Here is a 14,572-nt window from a genome sequence, read left to right as displayed (position 1 = left end):
TGACTCATAATGAACAAGAAGAGAAGAAATGCAGAACCAAACATGCATATATATTATAGAGATATAAAACTCATCAGAGTTTAGAGACAACAATTTTCCAATTATTTTAATTACAAGAAAGTCTCCCTGGACTTAAATAGTTCAAGAAAAATTTAAATTAACTCGCCCTCAAGATCAATATCTCAGTTACTTATTTATAAAGAGAGCTTCACTATGGAATTGTAAAAGTAACCTATCACTCTTGGGTTTCCTCCATCTCCTTCTTAACTTCTTTCATCTTCTCGGAGAGCTCTTTCAACTTCACTTGCTTATCTATGAGCTTCATCTTGACCTCATCAATGGCACAAACATCAGGTAAACCAGTTTGATGATGAAGTTTGACTAATTCCGCACCGAGCTTCTCAATCTCACCTTTCAACTCTGTGCTCTCACGATCCAGCTCTTCAAGACGAGTATCCACAGTACTAGTGTTTCCAACATTAGCCATTTTTTCTCACAAAGATTTCAAAAAAAAAAGAAAGAAAAAGATGAAAAAATTATAAAAATGAGATATTGTGAAAGAATTTAATTTGTGTGTGTTGCAATGTAAAAAACCTCTTCTAAACATCTCCATTTATAGCTGAAAAAGGTGATAATGTTGAGTTGCGTACTTCACCTCTCCACCTACGCCACTAACACAAAATTACTACTTCTCTCACAAGTCTATGGTTAATTAAGGCAATAACCTTACTTTGGAGGTTATACCTGGTGAAGGTTCATTTCTCTACAAATTATTTTTTAATAAAATTATAATGAAAATATATGGAGACAGATATATACTTAACCTTTCTCCCCCTAGTTTAATTCATCAGCCCATGGATATGATTAAAAATCAACCTCAATGGATCTATAAGAAATGAATATATAAGAAATGAAAGAAAAATAGTCATATTGTCTTCCTTTTTTATTGATCAACATACTTTTGAAATTATATGCTATTGGCTATCGTTAAAATTATGTGGTATCAAATATTTTGTTATCTATATTAATATTTTTAGGTACATTTTGTGTTATGTATTTTTAGTTTTGTTTATTTAAAAAGTTATTTACAACATTAATCCCTAAAAACTTTCCAAAACTAACATTACTCCAGATTTTGTTTACTAAATATTTTACATTTCATTCCAACTAAAAAACTAACCCCACACATTCTGTTGTGTTTTGAAGATATTCTATATCTGAATCCTTCGCAAAAAAGAAAACAACAATTTGATTCCCATTTTGTTTTCCAAAATCTGTGAGCTTTGATTCTTAACATAAAAAAAACTTCGATTGACATTTATTTAAATATTATAATTAACATATATATATTTAATAAATTTATTAATTATTACGAATTTGTAAAATTAAAAAAGTCTAAAATACTTTATAATGTGGTTATATAGTAGATGAGTTATAAAAAAGACATGTTGGAATTAATAAAATATTATTAAATTTGTGTTAACACGGGTTAAAACCTCATTTAATTATTTATCAACACTACTAATATAAGAATATTTGACATAAAATCAAGTTGATTTAACTAAGGTTGTATAAAATAATTAAATCATTAGGAAAATGTGACTTAATCACAACATATAAATTACTGATTATGTATTTAGATCCCTTATATTTTGTTATAATAATTAAAAATAAAAATAGACTCTTAAACACTAAACAAAATAAACTAAATATAACAAACAAATGGTCATAAAGTGTATTATGGGTTAAAAAAATAATATAAATATTTAGCTGCACAACAACCGGAAAATTTAGTTATTCATCTATTTACAAAAACATCCAATATTTAACAAATAAATACAACATGAAATAGAAAATTTATGCCCACCACGGGTTAAAATATAGTTGAGTACAAAACATAATTCACAAACTTTGAAAGATAATATCACATGGTATTTGGTATTAAATCATTAACAGGTAGATGTTTTAGGAAACTATTACACCCATAATAAGAAACGAGAATATGATTCAATTAGAGGGTGTGACTCATAAAGAAAAAGTATATTATACGTAAAACTCATCAGAGTTTAGAGACAGCAATTTCCCAATTATTTAAGGTTTCATTTATAGTATCACTGGCCCTCAAGAGTTTTGATACAGAACAGTATCTCAATACTTATTTATAAGAGAGCTGCAATGAAAAAAGAAGTAAAAGTAATTTATCGCTGTTGGTTTTCCATCATCTCCTTTAATTCATAACTTATTTACCTTCTCGATGAGCTCTTTCACCTTCATTTTCTAATCATTGAGCTTCTTCTTGACCTCTTCCATGGCACCGAATCTCACCTATTATCACCGGATTGACCAGTTTGATGATGAAATTGCAAGATCTCCGTACAAAGTTTAGTAATTGAGTAGTCAAATTTAATTAAAAGATTACAATTGAAAGTTTAGTAGTTGAGTAGTCAAATTTAATGTCTAATTCCTTGAAAGAGAATTAGTTAAATTTTGTGTTTATGTTCAAAAACGGTTGTCAATTGTTAAATTCCTTGTTTCATTTTATCTGTTACTTATTTATCTTTGAAATAGCCTATGACTCAATATTTTAATCCAATAAGTTTAATAGTTTTATTTCTTCCATTTTTATTTACAAAACCTGAAAACAAACAAACATTCGTCTGTTTTAGCTATTTACAAGTCTCGCAAATCTTTATTTTACCCTTGGTCCTTGTGGATTCGATCTCGCATATCTTGCCTTACGATTAAATGTATCGGATAATTGCTCAAGCAATTAAATTTCACAAGTTAGAGAAATATTGCTCAATTCATATTAGTTCACGCGTTTTGTCGAACACTTTTAATGCATAGAAAAACTTAGAATCTAGAACAAGGTGATCAGTCATATTCTAGCATTAAGAATATATGAATCAAAGAACCACAGAGAAATATAATTCCCTATAAACCAATTAAACCATTAAATCATTGAATCTCCTACTTAGAACCCTAAAACCCAATTGAAAAACTACTCACACATAACAAAATAAACATAAATCATAGATGAAAAAAACATGGTCAAAGACTCCAAAAATACATAAATAATAAGAAAGAGTTTATAAATCTTCTCCAAATGGTCAAAGAGGATGAATATCTAAAATCCCAAAAAAATGACTTACAAAAAGTCTCAGGTTGCAGAAAGAAAACATAAAATAAAACCTAGCGTTCTTCTCTTATAGAGTTCTCAAAGTAAGGTAAAAAGGTAACAGCCTAGTTAGGACATTTTTTCAGCCAGGCGGGTTTTTCAGATAGGCGGGTTTTAACGTGAAATTTGCCGGTTTAATATTTGTTACTTAGCCTGGCTGGTCTCTTAAACTGGCAGGTTTCCACGTGAACCAACATCCATCTCATATGCTTGTTTGTATCCAAAATAGCTCATTATCCTCCAAAGTGTCTTAAAACTTGTAAAGACTCGATAAATAACTAAAAGACTCCAAAAACACTCTTTGAATCAATAAAAAATATAAAATAAGAGAGAAAATAAAGACTGAAAACCGATAAAACACCATATATTTACTCTCCCGACTTATATATTTGGTTGCCCTCAAGCAAAATAAAAACCTTTACCAGGGAAAGAGGTTTGAAAACGCGAGAATTCACATACTTTTCTAGGATCATGCTTTCAAAAAATTACCTGCAAACCACTATCACAAAGCTCATATGAAACCGTACTAAATCGTACTTTGCCATGACCATAGCAACTTCATTAAATCCCAAGATCACAAAGACTTTCAAACTCAGATAACTTAACCTTTTAACATTCATTAGTACGTAAATGCGTGCACTCTCACAAAGGGGTTATGAAACACATTATGGTCTAGGTGTAAAGACAATTTCAAGGTGGCTCAAGTGTTTAAGGTTTCCAGCAATGCGAATGGATGCAAATCATTATGCAAAATCACAGTGAGACACATACCAATTGGGAGGCACACAACTTCCTTCTAACTCGGATCAAACCAACCAAGATAAACAAATTGTTATTGTACTTCTTTCCCATTTTATTTTTTATTCCTTTTCTTTTTTTCCTCCTTTTTCTATATGGGGGAGTGGAACCGGTTCTCGTCTCACAAAATTGCATCGAAAGAAATAAATTATGAAAACTCAACACATGCTTATGAACATAACCACACAACCACAAAAACTCAATATTAATCACCCAAACAAACTGCAATGATAATCCTAACTAGAGGAAAGCTATGTCGGTCTGTATATTCCGTAGTCTTTGCACATAAATGCACATGATGATGATGACCAAAGAATGTTAGTGGTATGAAGCAAGGATTGGGTTAAGGTGTGGTACTAGACAAAAAATGAGTCTAGCCATTCATAATTTACAAAGAGTGGTAAAAATTGTGTAAACTAAACTCTGAATGTATGATCCATTGCAAGATTCTCAGCCCCCTAAGTGAGATATAATAAGTCCATATAAGTTATAAGTAAGCAAGGTCAAGCTCTAATCATAAAAATTTCAAAGTCACAGGAATTTCATGAAGTGATGAAGTCATGATTTTTTCTAAACATCCAAGTCATCCTTAAACAATGCTAAATGGTCTCAAGGCAATGAATCAAGCAGCATTTCCCTAAGTAAAGCTCATAGTTCTCAACCAGCATTTTGACTCAATAAAACATACTTTTGACTAGATAAAACAAACTGAATGACTCAAAAGAAATCAACAGAAAAAGACAACCAAAGCAAACAAGATTAGTAGACATATGACACATTTCTCCAAACTTGGTTCACACCGTCTCGGTGTAAAACAAAATCCAAGAAAAAAAGTCAAATAGACTCAAAAGAAATTAAAAAGAAAAATAAATAGTAAAAGAGAGAAAAATACCTGGTGGGTTGCCTCCCACAAAGCGCATGTTTCATGTCACTAGCTTGACTGGATTCTTGTGAACTAATAGGTATAAGTTCAAGGACTTGCTCCTAAACAAGATCTCCATTCATTCATCTTGAGCTTCAAAACTGTACTCATAACCCCTTTCACAGATTTTTGACTTTTACCTTTCAACTCTTACATAAGAATGCTCATAGCTTTTGAAAAAGATTACAAGGTTCCCTCACACTGCACCTTATACTCTATTGTATCTCCAACACACTTCACAGGTGTCAAGGTTACATGAGGATCTCCTTTGATTGTTTTCGGCTTAACCTAGCATGTAGCACCAACTTTTTCTGTTGGAATTTGAGGGTCTTCATCCAGGACTTCCTTGACCTCACTCCCACCAATGCATGTCTTCACATACTTATTCCCAGGATCATCAATGGCTTCAGTTGAAAAAGCTTGTCCTTCAATAGTATGTTTTTTCAACAATCTTTTCATGTCAAACTCTTGAATATGATCACCAATCTGCAAGTGAATTTGTGTTTTTTTATATCAATCATAGTCCCAACAGTATGTAAAAATGGATGACCAAAAATGAGAGGATCATGTGGTTCTTTATCAATCTCCAAAACCGTGAAGTTAGTTGGATGTAGAAGTTCTCAACTCTAATATACACACAAAACCTTTTGAATTTTTATAGTTCGGTTTGGTTTGAATATAATAGACCGATAGGTTAATAAGAACATTAAACCAGTTTCTGTGTGGGTCAACGGAGGTTCGAATTGGTTTAGAAATTTAAAATTTTAGAAGTTTACTTTTTGTTTGTTTATGGCCATTAACATTCCGTGATAATTTTTACCCGTGGTTGAATTTTAATTTTTATCGTATCATATGTAACATTAATGTAGAATAAAGTGAAATATTTATAATTTATTGTTGAAGGTTTTTTTGTATAATTTTAAAATGTTGGGATTCCATTTTGTACTCTTTGACTCTTAGCAATATCATTGTTATTGGTTGATCACTTTTTAATTATATTTAAAAAGCTTCATTATTATTGATTTTGTGTAATTCTATTAAAATTCAGTGTTATTAACATCATCAAATTTTATGTAATTTCATCATCATCAAATTTTATGTAATTTCAATTCTCACTAAGCATCATAGTTTCCTAAGTCCCACGCTTTTACCTAAAATATCTAATAACCTCAAACGAAAATTAATTTTATTCCAATTATAGGTGACAATATATTTTCCTCTCAGAACTACCATATAAATATCCAATTTTGACTCTCCTTCTATTTTTTCCTTTGAAATTTTTTTAAACTTATTTACACATGAATTAAAGAACACACATGTGTCTATTCTAATAGTTTATGACCTAAACCAGACACTAAACCAGCTAAACCTGATACCAAACCTTATTAACAACCTCTTAAAATATCAACGAACTCGCAGTTACGTAAGTCCCACGTTTTTATTAAAACTACCCTATTTTGAGTTATATTTTGAAAATACGCATTTTACTATTAGTAATGAAAACTAAAATATTACATATATAAAATGACAATTTTGTCCGGATTTAAAAATTATGATATAGATTTGTTAATCAAAAATAAATTCAATATTGAGAAAAAAAATTAAATTCGAAATGATAATATATATATATATATATATAAATAAGATGGTTTTATTGATATATATATATATATATTTTTACCCAAGATAATATCTAAAAATATTTCATGGTCTACAACTTAATATTTGTCATGTTATAAAAAGAAAATCTCCAACTCTCCAAACACTTTTATAACTCAACATACCACCAAATTTTGTTTCAACGGAACAATTCTCTTTGTAAAAAATATTTTATGTGTTTTCAATAGTAATAAATCATCAAAATATGCAACATGACAATAACATATAACTTAACGAACATAGTTAAAACAATGTTATTCTTTATTATTTTCTTGAAAATTTAGGAACCTTTGGAACTTTTAGTTATATAACAAATTTGTAAAAGTCAAAAATTTAATTATTACTAATGAAATGATTTCATATGAAGATATAAATCTTTTTGGTTAATTTTTTTGGGTAAACAAAAAAAATACTATTCAGTTTAAGTAAGTTTATTAATAATTATACATATTTTAAAAAAAAATAAAGGAAAAACAAATAATGTATTTATTAAAAAACAAAAATCTCAAAAGTGGAGTATTTTTCCAAATATACTCTTTAAACAGCTAATGCTTAAATTCAAACCAAAAATAGTTTCTTTCCATTTATCTTACATACTAGGGAATCTTTTGAATTTCCAGCTCATCATTTAAATGCTCATGCACTCTAGTCAACCAAAACAAAAACCAAACCATCCATATATGGCAAACGAAGAATACAAAAATCTTCCCTTTCATAATTCTTATCGATAAAAACACACAAGTTTCCCTCTGAAACAATACTCAACCAAACCAGCAAGAACAAAACACCATCTTCTCAAACTCTCTGCTTCACCCACCACCGAAGCCATGCTTCGTTGCCAAACTCATTCGGCTCCTTCCCCTCCACCACCCAAGTCTCTCTCTTCCAGCGTTTCCTTCAAAGGGTGGAGATTTGCAACCAAAAAATTTAAGCTTTGGGCTATGAAAATGGCAGCTTTGCACCGAGGCATATGGAGACAAGCTGGGATTTTCGAAGCAGTCATGGCGTCCACATTCAGAATCTCTAAAAACACAGATCTCGTTGTGGGTATTGCTGAGAAATGGTGTCCTGACACCAACACCTTTGTTTTCCCTTGGGGTGAAGCAACCATAACCCTTGAAGACGTTATGCTGCTTTTAGGTCTCTCTGTTTTGGGTTCACCTGTTTTTGCTGCTCTGAATAGCTCAGGAAAGAAGATTGAGGCGGAACTGGATCATGAATGGTGCGCGATTAAACGCAAAGATAAGGTTAGTGTTGTAACACAAGTGAAATGGATGGAGAGATTCATGCACAGAGGCGATGAGTATGATGAACATGTAGCGTTTCTTGTCTTGTGGCTTAGTTATTTCTTTCTGCCATCACGCTAGCCTCATGTCTCTCAAGATGTTTTCCCAATTGCTATTCATCTTTCAAGGGGTACTAGGGTTGCTCTTGCTCCTGCTGTTCTTGCACACTTGTATGCTGAGCTAACTCTCTTGAAAAAACACATCACATCTTTCAGCGAATCCACCAATACGGCTAGTATTGATCTGACTGCCTTGTTTAAGTTGGTTCAAGTTTGGACATGGGAGAGATTCACGGAACTACACCAAGAACCTAATCCGTTGCTAAAATATGAGCCAAGAGTGGCTCGTTGGAGTGACCTGAAGCAGACAACCACTGATGTGAGACTGATCCTAGACAACTCCAAGATTGACAGTTTCAAGTGGCGTCCCTACACAAAAACTATTGAAAACTGGACGTTTCCTCTGTTTTACCCTGAGAGAGACATGCGTGTTCCTGTTTCCCCGATTCTTGATGATGAAATCATCTCCTTTGCCCGATGCATGAAGGCTTCGGTGCTTGTTGGAGTTGACTATGTCGAGCGAGCTGACTATGTGGAGCGTTACTTCCCTAATCGAGTGGCTTCACAGTTTGGAATGCTTCAGGATGTTCCTTTTAATGTTCACCGGAACAACCTCTCACGGGGAGAAGCTTGGAATGATTATAGTAAGCCTATCAATGCTGTGGAGTTGTACATTCCTTCCCGTTCTATCATACCTCGTGTTACTCCGAGGTTCTGCGACTGGTGGAGGAAGACGTCTCGAGAATACCAGAACTCTTCTTCTAAGGAGAAGGGTGTTGTTGTTGAATCATGTGAAACATCGAATGCAAGGAACATCATTGGTGATTGTGCTAGTTTTGTTCCTTCAGGCTCTAAGATGAACAGAACAAGCGAGGACGAAATGTTTATAGCTGAGTATGTAAACAAACGCAAGTGCATGGAGGAAGCTCGTGGCAAGAGACGCACGTACATGGATCAAACTCGTGATATAGGTAATGATGAATCAGCTGGAACGTAACATTGAATTTTAAGAAACATGTAGGTGATACATAGTAGTTTTTGTTTTGGTTTTCAGGTTCTAAAACTATGGCTGGTGAAAGTGGAAAGAATATGGCATTGATCCCATTTGATGGAAACAAATCATCGGATCCTTCCCTTGGTGGTAATAAAAGAGCACTTGACATTGTTGTGTATGGAAGCAATGCTGATCTGATCGATGATGGCAGCAAGAAACCAAAGTGCATGGAACAAGCTCGTGACAAGAGACGCAAGTACACTGTTCGACTTTTAGGTTTAGCCTCTTCTTTCCTTAAACTCTCTTATCCATTTCATTATACACCATTACACTTATATATGAGACTTACTTAGGTTTTTACCCTATAGTTTTATGAAAGCAGAATACAAACCCATTAAACAAGTTTATGGACTTACATAACACAAAAGGCCCAATACCAATTTTCTTTGTCTTCTTCTTCAACGCTTCTTCACCTTCTTCTTCGTTCTAACCAACGAACTCTTCTCCATCTTCTTCTCTTCATGCTCTTGATTCTGTTTCACCAATTTTGTGGATTAATCAAAGACTTGATTCCAACACTCCCTCTCAATTCTTTCGATTAATCCCCAAATTTGATGTTAGGGTTTTGACCTCCATATTCCCTTGAGTTTTCGGTTTGATTCCTTTCTCCATTGGACAACATCTCTTCACGATGTCTGCATAGCTTACTGGTACGTTTTCTTTCTCCCTCATCACCTTATTCCTTAATTGATTTCCGTTGATCTCTTGTTTCTCTTTGATTTCATTTACCTGAATCTTCTCTCGGTTGTGCATGTTTGCTTCCACTGGTGGAGCTTGTGTGATACCTCTTTGAATCGTTCTTCTTCCAGCTGGGTTTTGCATTACTCCAAGTTTGAGTCGAAGATCTTCAAATCGCTTTTTCCCAAGTGGTTTGGTAAGAATGTCTGCAGTTTGTTCTTCCCCATTGCAATACCGTAGACTGATTACTCCATCTCTTTCTGCTTCTCGAACAACATGATAACGAATTTGAATGTGTTTTGTTCTCTTGTGTTGAACAGGATTTTTTCCAATTGCTATCGCCGATGTATTGTCGCAATAGATTGGGACACTCTCTATAGCATTGACTTTTAATTCCCCCATTAAACGTTTCAACCAGACTGCATGGTTTGTGGCTGCACTCAGCGCCATATACTCCGCCTCTGCTGTGGATTGGGCAATTGTATCTTGTTTTTGAGTTTGCCATGTGAACATTGCACTCCCAAGTGTGAAACACATTCCTGTGGTACTTCGCATATCTTCTTTGCAGCCAGCCCAATCTGAATCTGAGTAGCCAACTAACTCTATTTGGTTTGTCTCCTGAAAGTTTAATCCGTAGTCTATTGTTCCTTGTATGTACCTTAACACTCTCTTTGCCTCTTGCAAGGTTTTCTCTCTTGGTTGTGATAGACTCCTGGACAGATAAGAGGCAGCAAATGCAAGGTCTGGTCTAGTTGCAGCAAGATACAACAATCCTCCGATCATGCTTCGATAGAGTTTTGGGTTGGTAAGTTCTGCTCCTTCTTCTTGATCCTTTTGATTTGGTACTAGTGGTGTCCCTACACTCTTGCAATGCTTCATCCCAAATTTTTCCAACAGTTGTTGTGCATATTTCTTTTGACTTAGAAATATTCCTCCATCTGTGTAGGTGATCTCAAATCCAAGGAAGTATTTGAGCTTTCCCAAATTAGTCATCTCAAAGGTATTTTTCAGCTTCTCCTTGAATTGATTGATCATATCATCATTGCTACCTGTGATAATAAGGTCATCTACGTATAGACTTATTATCATGATTTCACCTTCACATTCTAGTGTGTACATTGATGCATCACAGTCGCTTCTCTTGCATCCTTGTGACATGAAGTATGAGTCAATCTTGCTGTACCAAGCCCTTGGGGCCTGCTTTAGACCATACAAAGCCTTCTTCAATTTGTAAACCATATTCTCTGCTCCCTCTATCTCAAAGCCAGGTGGTTGCTCTACATACACTTCTTCGGTGATTTCTCCATTTAAGAAAGCTGATTTAACATCCATCTGATGTAAATTCCACTTTCTTTGTGCAGCAAGTGCTATTAGGGCTCTAATTGTATCGTGTCTCGATACAGGGGCAAACGTTTCTCCATAGTCTTCTCCATAGGTTTGAGTAAATCCCCTAGCCACTAATCTTGCTTTCAACTTTTGGATTTTACCAACCTCATCTGTCTTTATCTTGTATATCCATTTGACAGAGATTATTTTCTTATCTGTAGGTCTCTCCACCAAATCCCAAGTATCATTTTTATTGATGCTGCAAATTTCCTCACCCATTGCATCTCTCCAGTTTACATCATTGACAGCTTCTTCGAAAAAACTAGGCTCCTGCCAGGATAAGTAGCATGCCTCCTCAACTTGGTTAGCTTCATTGTCTTGTTCTTCTTCTTCATGGTAAATATCACTTAGCTTTTTGACTCTATGAACTTGTCTCGATGAGCTACCAATTTCTGACACTTCTCCACTCAGTTGAAAGGGTATGGGACTAATTTCGTGTCTCACATCACTTGTAGTTGATTTGTTTGCTGGACTTGTATCATTTCTCCTTTGTACACCAACATATGTCTTAAGAGGTGGGTTTTCAGCACTCGGAGACACCTCAGGTTGTTCCTTAACTTCTTCTTGAGTTTTCCAGTTCCAACTTTTGTTTTCTTCAAAAACAACATCCCTTGATATTTCTATCCTCCTTGTACTCAGGACATACACTCTATACCCTTTACTTACACTACTGTATCCCATGAACACAGCTTTCTCCGATCTATCATCTAACTTTTTTCTCTTTACTGCAGGGATCCACACATGACATATGCATCCAAATACTCTAAGGTGGTTGACAGAAGGTCTATGGCCACTCCAAGTTTCAAGTGGGGTTTTCTGATTCAAAGCCTTAGTGGGTAGTCTGTTTTGAAGGTAAGCTGCTGTAAATATTGCTTCAGCCCAAAATTCATTTGGCATTTCCTTGTCTTTTAACATGCTTCTTGCCATGTCCATCAACGTTCTGTTTCTACGCTCAGCAACCCCATTTTGTTGAGGTGAGTAAGCTACTGTAAATTGCCTTTCAATTCCATTTTCTTCTAGGAATTTTGTAAAGTTTTCTGACTTGAACTCTCCTCCTCTATCTGACCTGATTTTCTTTATCTTCTTGTTCGTTTGTGTTTCAACCAGATTCTTGAACTTCTTGAAAGCGGCAAATGTCTCTGACTTTGACTTCAGGAAATACACCCATAGCATGTGTGAGTAATCATCAGTAAAAGTAAGTATGTATACACTTCCATTACATGATGGTGTCTGCATTGGTCCGCATACATCTGTATGGATTAGTTCTAGAATTCCTTCACTCTTGGTCTCTGATATCTTAGGGAATTCCTCTCTGCACTGTTTTCCTTTTACACATGCCTCACATACATCCTTGATCACTTTGAAACATGGCAATCCTTTAACCATTTGATTTGTTTGGAGATTTTGCAGGTTGTGTAGTCCTGAATGACCCAATCTTTTGTGCCACAGCTCAGACATACTCTCTTCTTTGGCCATTTGCACACTCTCCTCTGCAATTTGCATCCTCAATAAGTAAGCATTCCTTGCCATTTCTACTTCAGCAATCTTATCCCCTTTTTGGTTGTGAATAATGCATTTGTTCCCAACAAACAACACTTGATAACCATTTCTAGTCATCTGGGGCACACTCAACAAGTTTTTGTCTATCTCTGGAACCAAAAACACATCCTTAATAACTCTTGTTCCCTTCTTAGTTACCACTTCAATGTTTCCTTTTCCTGCAGTCATTAATCTAGCGCCATTTCCAATTCTAATGGGAACTCGAACTGACCTATCTATGGTGGTGAAGAGCTTTTCTTCACGAGTCATGTGATTAGTTGCTCCACTTTCAATCAGCCACACTTCATCGCTGCTTGTTTGCTCTACAACATATGCTGCACTAAACAGCCCTGTTTCTTCTTCCCGGTAATTTTGTGGTTTTCTATCTTGATGCTTTTTGCTTCGACAGTCTTTTTCAAAATGCCCGTGTTTCCCGCAGCCAAAACAGCCTCTTCTCGGCCTGAATTGCTTGAATGAAAACTGGGTTTCATATCGACATTTGAGATAACATTTTTCTTCACTGTGGTTATGCTTCTTGCATATACTACAATACTCTCTCTCTTTAATCACCTGATTCATACTTGTGTCCATGTTTCTTTTGCGCAGGAATTTCAAGCTTGAAGATCACCAAGAACCAGAAGCTCTGATACCATGTTCGACTTTTAGGTTTAGCCTCTTCTTTCCTTAAACTCTCTTATCCATTTCATTATACACCATTACACTTATATATGAGACTTACTTAGGTTTTTACCCTATAGTTTTATGAAAGCAGAATACAAACCCATTAAACAAGTTTATGGACTTACATAACACAAAAGGCCCAATACCAATTTTCTTTGTCTTCTTCTTCAACGCTTCTTCACCTTCTTCTTCGTTCTAACCAACGAACTCTTCTCCATCTTCTTCTCTTCATGCTCTTGATTCTGTTTCACCAATTTTGTGGATTAATCAAAGACTTGATTCCAACATACACAAGTCAACCTCCTGAAATAGGTAACAATGAATCAGCTGGAACATTGAATTTAAGAAACATATCGTAGGTGGCTATAGTAGTTTTGTTTTGTTTTTGATCAGGTTCTAAAAATATGGCTGCTGAAAGTGGAAGCAAGGCAGGAAACAATATTGCATTGATCCCATTTGTTGGAAACAACACTTCAGATCCTCCCCTTGGTGCTAATAAAGGAGTACTTGACATTGTTGTGCATGGACGCAATGCTGATCTGATCGATGATGGTAGCAAGAAACAAGAGTGTTTGTTCAAAGAAGATGGTATCATGGCAGGACGCTCAGATGAGAAGTTGTGCAGTAATGAAGCTGAGAAGGAAGTTAATGTTCTTGGTGATGACTCATACGAAAAGAGATTTGAAGAGCTGAAAGTGATGTCATCAACGTTAGAAGAGACTATTAATAAGGTACTAAAGAAGGTGACATTGATGAAAGAAAGGAAGGTCGAGAAACAGAGAAAAATCGCAGCAGCTCGTATGATCTAGGCGGGTTCGAGGTTGTTCTGGGCAGCCCAATGCAAGTATATAGAATAATCAAAGACAACCTCACCTCTCTGAGGTTTTGGTTTACTATCTTTAAATGTTTTATTTGAACTCAGTTATGAGCTAGTAGCTTCTTGGTGTGTTGCAGATCAGATATTTCTTACTGGTATATGCATTTGTTTATTCTGTAATGGCGGTGTAGGTTATAAGCTCCAGACTTTGAATCATAAGAAAGCCAGCCAGCTCCCAAATATTAATTGTAGCTCAGTAGCTCTGTTTCAACATAACTTTTCTTACAATAGTGAGTGCATGGCTATTTTGTTTGCTGCGGGTGTTTGATTTGAATCTTTTGAACATAGTAATGAGCTAGTAGCTTCTTGGTACGTTGCAGATCAGAGTTTTGCTTACAGGGAGATAACACTTCATCCGTATATGGAACAGCCTGATTCCATCAAGTGAAACTGGAACAACTATAATCAAAATTAAATCACAGTGATCAATTTTAATGAAGATAATTTAAAACAGA

At 34.9% G+C, this 14,572-nt stretch overlaps 1 protein-coding gene and 1 pseudogene across 1 annotated transcript; both read left to right on the top strand.

Annotated features, from left to right (window-relative positions):
• The first annotated feature begins 7,384 nt into the window (after positions 1–7,384).
• On the top strand, positions 7,385–8,899 carry LOC104744029 (protein MAINTENANCE OF MERISTEMS-like; annotated as a pseudogene).
• Positions 8,900–12,179: 3,280 nt separating this feature from the next.
• LOC147928815 (uncharacterized) lies at positions 12,180–14,330 on the top strand. Its single transcript, XM_087484898.1, has 6 exons — positions 12,180–12,215; positions 12,431–12,532; positions 12,745–12,925; positions 13,166–13,225; positions 13,318–13,552; positions 13,634–14,330. Exons 5-6 carry the CDS (start codon positions 13,471–13,473, stop codon positions 14,047–14,049), a joined length of 498 nt encoding a protein of 165 aa, XP_087341024.1. The 5' UTR covers positions 12,180–12,215; positions 12,431–12,532; positions 12,745–12,925; positions 13,166–13,225; positions 13,318–13,470; the 3' UTR covers positions 14,050–14,330.
• Positions 14,331–14,572: the final 242 nt, after the last annotated feature.

Source organism: Camelina sativa, chromosome 14 (assembly GCF_030686135.1).
Source record: "Camelina sativa cultivar CO46 ecotype springtype chromosome 14, ASM3068613v1".
Lineage (NCBI taxonomy): Eukaryota > Viridiplantae > Streptophyta > Magnoliopsida > Brassicales > Brassicaceae > Camelina > Camelina sativa.
This window is presented reverse-complemented; position numbering and strand designations above follow the sequence as displayed.

Coding starts and splice junctions, on each gene's coding strand:
- LOC147928815 (XM_087484898.1), top strand. CDS start 13,471: ATGCTCTTGATTCTGTTTCACCAATTTTGTGGATTAATCAAAGACTTG. Junction 13,553..13,633: donor AAGTCAACCTCCTGAAATAG/GTAACAATGAAT, acceptor GTTTTTGATCAG/GTTCTAAAAATATGGCTGCT.